Here is a 14,185-nt window from a genome sequence, read left to right on the forward strand (position 1 = left end):
CACTTCCTGTTGTTTTCTCCCACCAAATATCGAGGGTTCGACTCCCACCGAAGGTCGTGGGTTCCAGTGCCTTAATTAACTCTATCTTAATTAACGGTGCCTTAATTAACTATGCCATAACTTAATAACTATGCCACAAAACAAAATATATCATCATCATCATCTAAGGCTTTCACCTAAGAAACAACCGCATCGTAGAGTGATGGTTGCTCTATACAGGAAGCCGTTATCCCGCTTCTCTTCCCGCGTCCTTTAGAACGAGTGCGCCGGGCATTGTGTTTCGCGACACTGGCTGCGGAAAGCGATCCTTTGTTTGTCTACAAGACACCCGCCTCTCTGAGAGCTCCTGGAAACCGGTGGTCGTCTCGTATAACTTATACGTCGGTCCTCCTTTCGTGCGGCGCCTTCTGGCTGGCCGGCTCTAATAACGAATTCCGCGCAATAGCCAGCGGAAGAAGAGAGAGAGAGAGAGGAAAAAAAAAGAAGGTGAAGTGGAAGCTACAGAGAGGGCACCAGGTAAAGCGAGGGGCGTGTTCTCGCGTTACGTAACGTTTAGAGCTTGGAGGAAGCAATCTTTTCTGTCTTCGCCTAGGAGCGCCGGCAGATAGCCTACGGAGATTGGGGACGCTTCTGATTCTAATCGTGAGGCGAAATCGTAAAACCGCTTCCGACGAGCAGGCCGATTTGATATCCAGTTCTTTTTTTTTTTTTTTTTCTAGAGAGGAAGAAAGCGTAAGGGAAACGCCGTACGCGCGGGCTTCCGTCCAGCTATAATTGCGTGGTCGCCTCCGCGCACGTACTTATATCCATCGATGGCTATATACCGACAGTTTCTCCGGACAACTTGCCGCAGGACACGGACGTGCTGCATTCGGCGCGGGTATACAGCTCTCTTCTTACACAACCGTCGCATGCTGGCAATTGTGGCTCACTCGCCCGCCTTTTGACTGTCTGCGATAGGCGACTCAAGCTCAAGGAAGTTTTCCTCGAAGAGTTCAGATTTTTTTTTTCTTTCTTTAGCTGTTGCTTGTTTTCAGCTTTCAGCGCATTAAATTGATTGCAGGCACTGTGGGAGAGTAGGAGAAAATGCTCGCTTGCACAGCGAAAGGCACACAGGACAGCCTATAAGGCGGATTAATCTCTATATAGCCTCTGCACAGGACACACTCTACGCGGTTGTTGTCATTGCGGCGAATATACATGGTTTCATATATACGGTTGCACGTACGGTCCGTCGTTACACTGAAATAAGACCGTGAGCGCGCTGATTGCTTGTTCCCGACTATGCTTGGTTTTTTTTTTTTTTTTTTTTTTTTTTTGTACGCGAAGACAGCATCGAAGTATAAAAAGCTGCAGGCTACTTTGCTGTCTATACAAGATGGCAGCTGAGCAGGAAGCTTAGAAACTCGACCGAAAGGTCGTCTGCGCACAATAAAACGCAGCCACGCTTTCCTATGCGCTTAATGTAAATTACGCTGCGTTTTTCATAAGTGTTCAGACGCAAAGAGTTAAAATACAAAGGTAATGTGTTTTTCATAGCTTTTTTTTTTTCGCCACGAGGTGGCGTCACGTCACTCAAGCGTCTGTGTGACGTGATGCAAGAGACGTTCAGAGCTCCTTACACCGTGGTTCAGAGTATAGGTGAAAAAAATCGGAGAGATTTATACGACGGGATCCGTTACAGGCATAGATAGCGGTGCAAGGCAGACAGATAAGTTTTGAAGAAGATAAAAAATGTCACAGTTTCGCCCTAAGGGCGAAGCAATGAATGCGATAGCAACACAGCAATGTCATACGAAGTAAGGTGAGCGGCTTTGGTAGCAATGTGAATTGTAGTAAACATGAGCTGATTAAGTAAGCAGGTGTGCTGCCCCGTAAGTAGACCGACATGAAGAGAGACTCGATGACCACGAGAAGGCGCGTGTGAAACGGTGGTGTTGATGAGAAGCGCTTCCCGTGGGCAGCGCGTGCGAAGGGACACACCTGTAGCGCTGCACTGCCGATCCGGGCAGCATTGCATGTGTAGCGTGCGTTGGAAAATGTGGCCCGACTATTACTAACTGAATGAACCAGCGTGGTGTGAGCGCGCACAAACAAACACGAATAGATCACACTGAATGACTGCAGACAACGACTGTCAAAACGCTGGCAGCAAGCATACGCCGCCGCGGGCGAAGGTACGTGCGGTCTATCACTTCAACGGAAACTGAGCGGCGAATGCACGGCGCATAAAGGTCAGAGCCGTGTGGAGATAAGAGACGGTGCGGACGAGCGACGAGCGCAGTTGTTGGCAGAGTCCCCCCCCCCCTTCCCCCCCCTTCCCCCCCCCCCCGCTCACTCCGGCGCTGGCTTCCCGCTTCCTTGCTTGCGCGTGGGAGATGAGGGCGTTCGCTCTCCGTGATAGCGCGCGTCCCCGCACGCTTCCGCTCGGGCATACGTCGCGCGGTGAAGATTTTATCTATAGGGAACCTGACGGCGACGGCGACGCCGACGGCAGAAATCCGGTTGAAGTGTCCATATAATTGCTATCGCAATAAAACGATGAAGCAGATGTATACACAATTGCTAGAATGAAAAAAAAGCACGTATAATATACCTGATTAACCCAGTCACCGCCCCGTTTCAAAAGCAATGACAATAAATCATCATCATCATTGCATACTTCATCATCATGCATCCTCCAGACTACTCCAGACGGTTCCAGACGGCTCCAGACGCGTTCCACTGTCTCCTTAGCTGTCTACGTAGACTGCATCCGATGCTGGCCAGAATTGGAACACACCCTGCGACTTCTATTTCTTGAATTTCGCGCAGAAGCCGCAGCGTCTGTAAGTCATTGTGACGTCACGGATTTCGAAGTATCTTTTTTTTCTGCATTTGGGGTCGTTGTGACGCAGTTAAGGTTATAGAAACTTGCTGCCAAGTTCCGACTTCGGCTCCTTTAGAATGCGATGTAAGTACATCTTTACCGAAAAAAAAATATAACTAGGCCCGTGCGCGAATACTGAAAATCTAGAAGGCACACTGCCATAGCAACCGCGGTTGAACGCGATTGGCTGAAATGGCGTTGGCGACGCTCTGATGTCACACCGTAGCAACGCGCCGCCATTTTGTGCTTGGTGCCCATGACGCACGCCTCGCGATGGATTACGTTCCCAGGCGTTAGGTTAGGTTAGGTTAGGTTAGGCGTTAGGTGGCGCGGCGTACTGTAATGGCACGTACACACTAGCGGCAAAACGCGCGCGGCGCGCCGCCGGCGGCAAAACGCAGCAGCGGCAGGGCGGCCACACCAACCGGCGGCGCGCCGCTGCGGCAATCACGTGACAGACTAGACTCCTCTCCCCTTCTCGAACTATCCGGGAGCTCACGCGTGCAGATGATAGTGCGAAACGAGAAACAAGCGGTCGGGCGGGTCCGCATGGCACCAGTTTCCCGCGCGCACGTTACGGAAGCGGGCGGCTCTCATTGGTCTCCTTCATCCGCGGCACGCGGCAAACCGAAAAAAATCGGTCCAGGAGCGATCCCTGCCGCGGCAACAAAAACCCGTTTCGCGGCTGCTTTCGCGGCGCGCGTCTTGCCGCCGGCGGCGCGCCGCGCGCGTTTTTCCGCTAGTGTGTACGTGGCATAACAGTGGTTGTTAAGGGCGTCGCGACGTCTAGCGTCGCAGGCGGCGTTTCAGTCAATCGCATTCGACCGCTGTTGCTAGTTGCTGGGACTTCTAGATTTTCAATATACGTGGCCCGTGCAGGTACCATAGAAATCCATAACGTCACGGCGAGCTGGTGCGGAAACTTCAGGCGGTGTCGGCCTCCGTCTTTAGTTTTTGCGTTTTTTTTTTCAAGCTTGTCGAGCCACGTATTACGAAACGAGTGGCATTCTTGATATTGTATAAGGGTTAGTTACTAATACAGCTCAATTTATTTTCCTTTTTAGAGCCTTCAAAGGGATAGAAGCGAATGAAAGGGAAAGTGCACGAAGGCAGACCGATTCGGAAAATTCGACTTGCTACCCTGAATTGGAGGAGGAGGAAGATGAGGTGGGAAGTAAATAGGGATGGGAGAGCGCAGTGTCGCCACAAGCTGAAACAAAAACATATGCAGAATACGTAAAGATGCGGACATTTCGGCTAAAATATATAGCGGCGCCTCGCCAATATGGAGGGTGCGGCGTAGTTGTACTTAGCCCGTACTCGGAAGCTACGCGCCGGAAGTGAATTTCGGCTATGCATGCGCTTTTGCGCTTCGCGTTCGTAACAGGATACGGATAATGCCTTTCCCTCATTACTTTTCTAGATTCCATTATTTCTTTTGCGATTAATACAGGCATCAGCGAGTAAAGAACATGTGCTGCCGGGTTTCCTGTCGCATTGATGCCGTTCAGTTTGGCTATTTGCGCGAGCGCACGCTCGCCCTTTATTTGTTTTTAAGCATGTGCCATTAGTTTATCCAAGCTAGTGTACGGTTCAGTGACTGCTTGCGTGTAAGTATGCCTTAGTTGACATTTGCCACGCGCTGTGTCGCCACATGCCTAGGCCAGCTTCGTGTTCACCATACAGCGGCAATGAACAAGCACGAGTGCATATACATGCACACACGCGAGTACACGCCCATATAAGCGCGCATGCACACACGTACACGCAACCATATACACCAAGCTCCCCAGCTACGAAAAGCACGCGTCTCCGTTTAGATCGAAATGTGCATATAAAAGCGCTTCGCAAGAGGCTCACAGATTCGAAAGTTTTGGAAGGGTTATCATGCAGTTAAAGAAAGCTTAATTCCGTGCAATACAGCCCTGAATGCCCAGACAGCCTCAACCAATGTTAATGCGTGCATTGATGCATCTATGCAGTTGCAGTTACAGCCATGTATACATGGTTCAGACACGGAGTAACCGCTTGCTTACAGCTTTCAGACTCGTATTTTCTGGCGCTGTAGAACAAACACTTCGATCAATTATTCGGGCATATATAAATGCAAGAAAGCTCGTGTACTTAGATTTAGTTGCAGTTAAGAAAGCCAAGTGATAAAAATTAATCGGGAGTCTCACACTACGGCTTGCCTCATAATTAGAGTAGGAGTCTGGCACGTAAAACCCGAGAATTTAACTGTTTTTATGAGATCATATTGTATCCTGTATGAAAGCCCGCACGTTTCCACGATAGATAGATAGATAGATAGATAGATAGATAGATAGATAGATAGATAGATAGATATAGATATAGATAGATAGATAGATAGAGATAGATAGATATAGATATAGATAGATAGATATAGATATAGATAGATAGATATAGATATAGATAGATAGATAGATAGACAGAGATAGAGATAGATAGACAGAGATAGATAGACAGAGATAGATAGACAGAGATAGATAGACAGAGATAGATAGACAGAGATAGAGATAGATAGACAGAGATAGAGATAGATAGACAGAGATAGAGATAGATAGACAGAGATAGAGATAGATAGACAGAGATAGAGATAGATAGACAGAGATAGAGATAGATAGACAGAGATAGATATAGATAGACAGAGATAGATATAGATAGACAGATATAGATATAGATAGACAGATATAGATATAGATAGACAGATATAGATATAGATAGACAGATATAGATATAGATAGATAGATATAGATAGATAATCCGACAGAAAACCTATATTATCACATAGGATTACGGTACGGCCATGTTGATCTTTTTAATTGGAGATCAATCAATAAATCAATCGATATAAAGGGCGATTTCTGTGCTAGCTGTACGCAGCATTCGTAACAGAATGTGTTCATGTTGACTCAGAATGAACTTTTCAGGGTTGAAGCTCGACAGCGAAGAGCTTTGGTAATATAAGAGCTGCGTTTATAACCAAAGCGTTTGTATTAAAACACGAACAATGACAGCGGCCATCTGTTGTACCTTTCGTTGAAACAGAATTCATTTTCCGAAGGGTATCATAGAACCTTTAAGGATACTGGGAAAATGAAACCGGAAACGGATGCGTTCCGCCTGCGCTTCGCAAATGTGCACTCGCAGCTGTAGTTTTTATTGTCGCTGTTGGTGCAATATGTTTTTGAGCCGGTTCTGTTGCAGGATCCTGTGCAAGGCGCACTGGAAAATAAAAACGAAGGAGCTCCTGCGCAATTTTTTTCCTGCACAGTTTTCCGCCTTGTGTGTTTCCAGGGACAAACGGCTTGCTTCGTTATTGGCTGATGGTGACTTTTGAAATGTGACCTCTCCAGAATGTAAGCACGCAATGTAGGACGGAAAATTCCTAAATCAAAGGAAACGACAGAAGAAAAAAAAAGGAAACTAAAGAATAGGTTTCACCTGAAGTGCGCCATTTTATTGAGGATGGATGAAATACGGCATTTAGGCACCATGTAGACTGTCTGTCGGCTTCTTGTACGCTACTGTGACGTGCTATCAATGCTTCGTCTTTATCACTAAATTATTGAGGTGACATGGATAATATGTGATTGGAACTGCAAGGACACAATTCCATATATTGTCACGGGATAGTCTATACACTCTATAGACTTGTAACCATCAGTATAAACAGATAAACAAGCCATAATTGAGTAGCACACGAGGCGGCAAGCTGCACTGGCAGATCCAGAGGGAGCCCCCCTCCCCTCCTTCGCGAGAATGCCGGCACTTAGCGCTGACCGTACTAAGGTTGCCGCGAGTCCGGTCCAAGTGGCTTATCGCGAAAATTGACTCGTTTTTGATCATATTGTGAACAATCTCTGAAAAAGTGTCTAAAGAAGCGTCTGGGCTGTCACAGTAGGTGCAGTTGGAGATAAACTTCTTTCTCACGCGTTGAAAGAAGTGAGGTGTGTAGACCACGTCAAGTTGTAAACGGTGCAGAAGGGTATCGATTGTATGGTCAATTTTCATGTTTACTGAAATTCGTAGAATATTAAATGGCCTCTCGACTTGCTCGTTGACCCAGACAATGTACTACGCAGCATAAGTAGAATATTTTTGCCTTCAAACTGGGCGAATTTCAGATGGGTCATCGCATTCAAGGAGTGAGCACCAGTCGGTCGAATACCTCGTTTCCAGTTACCCCAATGTGAATGGTTATCCACAATGAAAGTGAACTCGCTGGTTGGAAAAGGAAGCGACCTTCAGTGTCTTTGCGATCGCATACGATAGCGAGCTGAAATCAGCATAAAAACAATATCGCTCCAATGACTCCAGTGCTCGTTTTGCATCAGAATATATTGTCCATTTGTTGTCTAAGTCGTTGCCAACATTGTTGTCCGGAAAATCCCAAAAGATTCTGCGGAGGTTTATGACGTCTTCTGCAGCAACCGGTAACTTCTACTTTCATTGTGTGTTGGGACGTAAAAAGCAGACATGGAGCGATTCTCTGATGCAGATACATCAGTTAACGCAAAACGTGCTGCCGTCTTGCAATCCCAGGAGCGTCAGAAATCCATCTACAAGTGGATGCGTTTTTTAAATTAATCCCTGGAATTGTCAGAACCACAAAGAGTATGGTCAAATTACAATGCGGAAAATTCAAGTCCGGAAGAGGTGATTGACGTTTCTGGTAGATAATGAACTGGTGATGAAAGCGCAATGCCTCGCATATTCGTCAGGACCTTTGAAGAAGAATAGCCTGCAAAGGTTGATTATCGTGTTGTGTTGGCACAGCCTGATGAAAGGTCGAAGTTTTCTGAACACGTACAGTTTGAACGGCTGGCTCCACGGCCTCAGCCGTATACCAAGACTGCTCAGTGTTGAGCGAGGCTATCCAAGGCGTATTCTGAGGCTTCGAGCAATCAGGTTAAAATTCGTTCAGAGGACTCAGACAGGCCGTGCATTACAGGTAATGAATAGGCGATTGTCTGACGAACAGGGACAACACGTAGTTTTACTAACGAATCTAATGTGCTGCTCCGCGTTTAGTGACTTCGATTCAGCGTAGCACGTTGAAAGTTCGATTAACACGCTACTCAAGATAATGTATATGAGAACTCCAAGACGGTTCCCAAAAATCCACGACTCCGTACAACGGGTAAGTCTGTCTGACTAATTCTTAGGTTGGCTAAGCGCATCATTGCGAAGGCAATACAACTGACTTATCTGCTGAGAGATTCGTGCCACTTTCAGGGCTTCAGTGAAAAGGGCTGTGCTCTGCGCAGGGGAGGCTTCGCGCTCGAGGTGCACCTGGAGTCGTCATCGGACGTGGCCAGCGTGCCGCAGGTGTCTCTGAGCGTGGACGTGAGCGCATTCACGGAGCTCACGCAGCTCGGGCTGCTCATGGGCGGGGCGGTGCTGCTGGGCCTGTACGTGCTCATCGTGTTCGAGCTGGTGCACCGTACGCTGGCCGCCATGCTGGCGGCGACGGCGGCCATCGCCTGCCTCGCGCTCATCGGGGACCGGCCAAGCCTCGCCAAGGTGCGGTTGTTTTTGCTTATCGTTGTGGGAAGGAATCATATAGACGTACCCCGCGTTGGGTGATCGGTCGAGAGGGTCGGGTTAGAAAGAGAGAGATTCGGTCTTGGAATAAAAAGATAATTGCCTCGCTGAAAGGCCTGATGCTGCTTTAGGTGTTGGGTGAGGAATGTGATATACACTTGTGATCAAGTGGTTTAAACTTTAAACAGACACAAAATGAAAAGCGGACAAACGAACGGTGTGACATTGAATTCAGAAAGACGAAACCCGGGTATCACGAAATATAGCCAATTACCCCTCGTATGTATACGTGCGGTTTCGATGAGAGAACAGTTGCAACAACCCGTGAATGGTCGGTTCTGCTTGGTGGACGACTTCCATCGACGCTTTGAATATACTGTGTTTGGGGAATATGTCTCAACGGCTCTGGTAGGTGCGTTGTTGAGAATGCTTTGGCATTCACGTGTGCGCAGGTGATGTCATGGCTGGACGTGGAGACGCTTAGCTTGCTGTTCGGCATGATGGTGCTGGTGGCCATTCTGTGCGAGACGGGCTTCTTCGACTACGCGGCCGTGGTGGCATTCCGCGTGGCGCGCGGCCAAGTCTGGCCTCTGATCACAACCCTGTGTGCCACCACGGCGCTCGTGTCCGCCTTCCTGGACAACGTCACCACCATACTGCTCATGACGCCAGCCACCATCAAGTGAGCATCACCCTATACGAACCATGCTTCTCACCACGAGCTCGCGTCTGCCGGTGTCTTAAAACAAAATGTGGGAACATTAGTTTACATTAGTGAACTATTCTTTCAAAACTGTATCAAACTGTTACATTAGTGAAGTATTCTTTCAAAACTCTTGTGAAAAAAAATTCACCGACGATTACGACACTCCCTATTGCGAAATTTGAGCGCAGCTCTACACGTGTTTCCATTTCTCGATATATTGGCTGGCGCGGACAATCTGTCTCGCGCGGCACGTTGCAAACGGAGCGAAGTGTGGCGCGACTGCCTCGCTTATCTGAAGATAGTGAGAGCCAGCACGTGGGTGACGCGTGGCCGCGATTCACAGAAGCCGCCACAGACAAACCTCGCAGGCGACGCGGGCTACTCAAGCGCCATCTCGTAGCCATCGTCGCCGCACTACGCTTTTCTTCTCACACTTTCGCCATACCTTCCGCTTTCCTCCTCGCGTCTCTCATCACCCGCTGCGCTCCGCGGCGTTCGTTTCATCCTTCGCTGCGTTCGTTCGCTCAGTTACGAGTGACAGCGACGACGCTCGCTGCCACTCGAGCTTCTATAGAGCTGAGCTTCTAAAAGAACGTTGATTACTAAGCAAGAACTTCAAGGAATCCCTTCCCTTTTTCGAATTTTGTCCTAGAACCGCAAAGCCGCACCGCCAATCTGGCGTGACTGGTTTCAATATATATATGTCCTCCTATTTGCACGTACCGTTTGATTGCCAGGAAAAGCGCTCAAGACCTCATAGGTAGCCACTGGTTCACTTAGAATGCGGTGTACTCCTTTTTTAATCGATGAACAATTAGTTAGACGAGACAATTGACGCTGTCAAATCCCGTGACGTCGAGTGAAGTTAGCACCGCAGGTTCTGCTGACAGACGCGTCGGAAGGACGGATCCTCATACCCTTGGAAGCTGACGGGAATTTGTTGGGCGCGGTTGTTGCCGCGGCTAGTCCTGCGATCGGTTCGGACGCGTTTTACGCGGACGTATTTCGCGCTTTACACCCGTAATCACTTACGCACTTCGACTCAATGCCCCGTGATTGAAGCAGTTGCGTATATCACCGGCGCCGCCGGCGCGTGTTACGATCATGCCTCCCAGTGCACTTCTGTCCGCACAGGTGTCAAGCAGCAAATAAAGAAACCATGTGACATTTAGTATAACTATTTCCCCATCCCTGTAGAACAATATCTTAAGCCCACGCGGAGACTGTTTAATTTCCTGTGGAGTTAAATGCCCCAGATCCATACCTTCTATAGCGTTCGGAACCTCGCGCTTTGAAGCAGAAGGTCATGGCTGCAGAGCGACCGCACCGGGTCACGAGATAAGGGACAAATAAACCGCCCAATAGTTTCTATATTGGGAGCCGCCGCATATCACGCTGTCGCTTTCGACAGCTGTGAAAAGGCAGGAGAAAGGAAAACCGGGCACGAGCACCACTGATAACGGAATGAATGGACTCCGGTAAAACGTGGGTATAGCTCGATTCTCGGAAAGTGATTTTGATTCTCGGGCGACACGGCAGACATTCAGTTTAAAATGGAATTTTAAGAAATCCTCGTGCACTTAGGTGCACCTTGATGAACCTCAGGTGGTAAAACAACATAGCCGTTCACTATACTGCGTCTCCATAGATGCAGGTGTTGCTTTGGGATGTTAATATCATGAATGAATCTGTTTGTGTGTTTGTTTGTGTGTTTGCTTGTTTGTTTGTGTGTGTTGCTAGGCGGTTACAGCGCCTGTGATCCCAGCTCACCCCGAGACCTATTTTGCTTTAATGCACTCCCATTCAGACTGTCAAAGTGGCAAAATGTGTGTGAAGTGTGTGAAGCTGGTCACGTGGTAGAGGCATATCCTCCTACGACTCCTTGTACAATACATTGCACATTGCCTTCAACTGTTTTTCGAAATTTTCTCGCTAGTGATTACGCAAAATATTAATTCTGGGTATGAAGTACAGTGCATGCGAAACTGTAAAGAAGTGCTTCGCTCATATTCTTGTCATCCCCTTTCGAGAAATTTGACGCTAAATTGATCTAGACCTCTGTGTCGTCCCGGACGGCCGAAGCAACTGAGCTATGTTTCGAAATCACTGAGACTGAGTGAAAATTCCGGACCCGGCAGCAACATGACAAAGTACGACACGTAGTTCCATCTTCATTTCTGCGTTTAGGCAGTGCAATGCAGTTTTTACCATAGCAAACGTGAGAAGATGGAGGCGGTCTGCTCAGGACACCGTCAGTTGCACTTCGCTGCTCGAAGAGGCAGACGTGTGCCGAACAACACTCCTGAACAACAGTTTGCGATTTGGTGAACGTGGTTAAAATCACGGATCCGCGACCGCAAAGATGTGCGACGTAATGCTAACGCATTTATCTCGCATACACCGCTTAAGTCGCCACTTACATTTCATCTTCTCTTTTATTACTGTTTCGTTGCTTTATCTTCTTCTTACTACGCAAGAAGATCTTATCTTCTTCTTACTTACGTGGAGCTGACCAAAGGGCCGACGGCCAGTGTGCCGAACCTATACAGCGTGTTTCACTTAACTTGGGCCAAACTTTAAAAAATATGCAAATTCGCGGGCTTCTTTCTCGCTCGGAAAAACACCTTTATGCAGCACGTATTGAGCAACCGAAAGCTGAATCGATAGCTTCTCGTGTTTCTCTACAATTTTCTCGTTGAAACATTTCATCTAATTATACTAATTGAGAAGTTGATTAATCAAGACTAATTATCTAATTAGGCGGATTGCAAAACATATTCTGAGTATCTCCAAGTAATGGTAAACAACATTACCTTGGCTCTGTCGAGCTACGTAGCATTTGCATATTTTTTAAAGTTTGGCCCAAGTGAAACACCCTGTATATGCCTTTAAGCACATTATTCCTTCAATAAAGCGGTAATAGTGTACGGCTATTCGCTTACCCACTGCCGATCATCGTAGATGGTTTGTGCACAATATTAAAGCGAATAGTTTTCTTTGGCTCTCACCCGTTTTCCGGGTCGGAGGTTGGTGGTCGGAGGTTGCCAGCTGGTCGAAGGCTGCAACAAACGCGTCGACTCAAAGGGGCGCTTGCGCTGCGGGCCGCGTTCACTGCCGAACGTCAACTGTCATATGGTTCCTTGAGACGCACGTGCTGTCGACCTATACTACCGCCAGAGATGTGTTGGTTAACGGCTCTGTTGACCGCAGGATTACCCAATGAAACAACAAATGCCACCTAAAATCCTCACTGCAACAAATATATGTCGTCAAGCGCACCATTGCTTTAATGAAGCGAATGGCGTCCTTGAATGAGTTCGGCTATTCGCCTACACTGACAATCATCGTCGATGGTTTCCCCAAAATTATTTTATGTCTTTATTTTGTCGGATAAGTGGCCTGCTGATGAGAGAGACAAGTCTTTTTGTGTTATTTTCTTTCAATGAAAAAACGCGATCTATAGCTTCAACAACCACATTATCGATATCTCCTTGATTAGTAACTGCAGCACAGCGAGTAGATATTTTCAGTGTTCTGATGGTCATTCACTTCCCCCCTTTTTTAGATTTTTTTTCTTGCAGCAAACGAACGGCTGAGATTTTCATGTCTGGCGTTTTGGATCAATGATTCAGTCGATCAGTGACTTAATCACAAAATGAGTGAACGAATAAATAAAAAAATCACCGCCCAAGCACTCCGTACAGATGGTTAACCAGCGAAGCTGAAACGTGCGCCCCCGGTGTTCAGCAGTGGGTTAATCCCGACGCTGTATTGAAGCGTTTCTCAATTATTGGTTACATGTTTGTGTTTCTAGTGGAACGCAAGCGCCAATGGCGGGCGAATGCTGCTAACCACGACGCCGAGCTAACTCGAGATATCGAACGCATGCGACAACGGCGAGCCGAGGAGGCGGCGTTGCGGGCAGAGCAGGCGCGCATGCTTGGGTACGACGCAGAGAACGTCGTCACTAACGGCGCTGCCAATGGCGCGCGCGCGCTTGGGTGCGACGTAGAGAGCGACGTAACTGACGGCGCAGCCAATGGAGACGTTTAGCGAAACATGGGACGAACGGTTTTTCGTTTCGCCTAGCCATATACACCTTTCACTGTAGAAATTATTGGTTTAGTATATGGTCCATTCTTACAGAACACAATGCACAAGGCGGGGACGCGTAGCTGTGGGTTACACGTAGGACTTCCACTAGTTGTGATATGCAGGAAAAATAGTCGGCACCATAGCAAGTGTTCGCATCTGTTCCTGAATACTCGTACAGTCAATGAAACAACAAGAACAGTGGGTGTATATATATATATATATATATATATATATATATTGTCACAGACAAAACAACAAAAGACTTCCGTCGACGCTATAGATGTTTTATAGAACAACTCTGGCACCTTCGTCGTTGTCTTCTTCGATGATCAACCCGACGTGCCTAGCATGGAATTGCACCGAGTGGCTTTCAGTCGTGTCAAGGTCGTGGCATTACCCCCCTCCCTAGAAGCATCGTCTCGATGCAGAACATTGATGCACTTGGGGGGTGCCACAGTGATACTGTTAAGGTATACGTAGATGATGAGAGAGGTGTAGAGCTTTGAGGTCAGCGGGAGTAGTAAAGCTTCAACCGAGAGACGTGAACGACATCGGACAGGCGTGGGCGTCGGGGACGGCGAGTGGTGCCTTCTACTTCAGGAATCACTTCGTATGTCACGTCGCCGAGTCGTTGAACGATCCTATAGGGTCCAAAGTAGCGGCGCAAAAGTTTCTCCGACCGACCACGCTGGCGGATCGGTGTCCACACCCATACTTTGTCACCAGGTTGATAAGTGACGTCTCGGTGACGAAGATTGTATCGGTTGGCGTCGTTGTGTTGTTGGTAGCGGATACGCATTCGTGCGAGCTGGCGCGCCTCTTCGGCGCATCGAGCGAATTCGGCAGCATCAGTGACAACATTAGAACAGTGGGTGGGTAAAAGCATCGCGTCCAACGTTGTTACAGCTTCCCGGCCATGCACCAAGCGAAAAGGGGTGAAGCCGGTA

At 47.9% G+C, this 14,185-nt stretch overlaps 1 protein-coding gene across 1 annotated transcript in view; it reads left to right on the forward strand.

The window, feature by feature from the left end:
* Window positions 1-14,185, forward strand: part of LOC119449799 (P protein-like) — a 244,067-nt gene that overhangs the window by 21,837 nt on the left and 208,045 nt on the right. Inside the window, 2 exon segments of the mRNA XM_049665447.1 lie at window positions 8,161-8,416; window positions 8,890-9,119. Of these exon segments, the coding sequence (XP_049521404.1) occupies window positions 8,161-8,416; window positions 8,890-9,119 (486 nt within the window).

This window comes from Dermacentor silvarum, chromosome 4 (genome assembly GCF_013339745.2).
Source record: "Dermacentor silvarum isolate Dsil-2018 chromosome 4, BIME_Dsil_1.4, whole genome shotgun sequence".
NCBI classification, from domain to species: Eukaryota; Metazoa; Arthropoda; class Arachnida; order Ixodida; family Ixodidae; genus Dermacentor; species Dermacentor silvarum.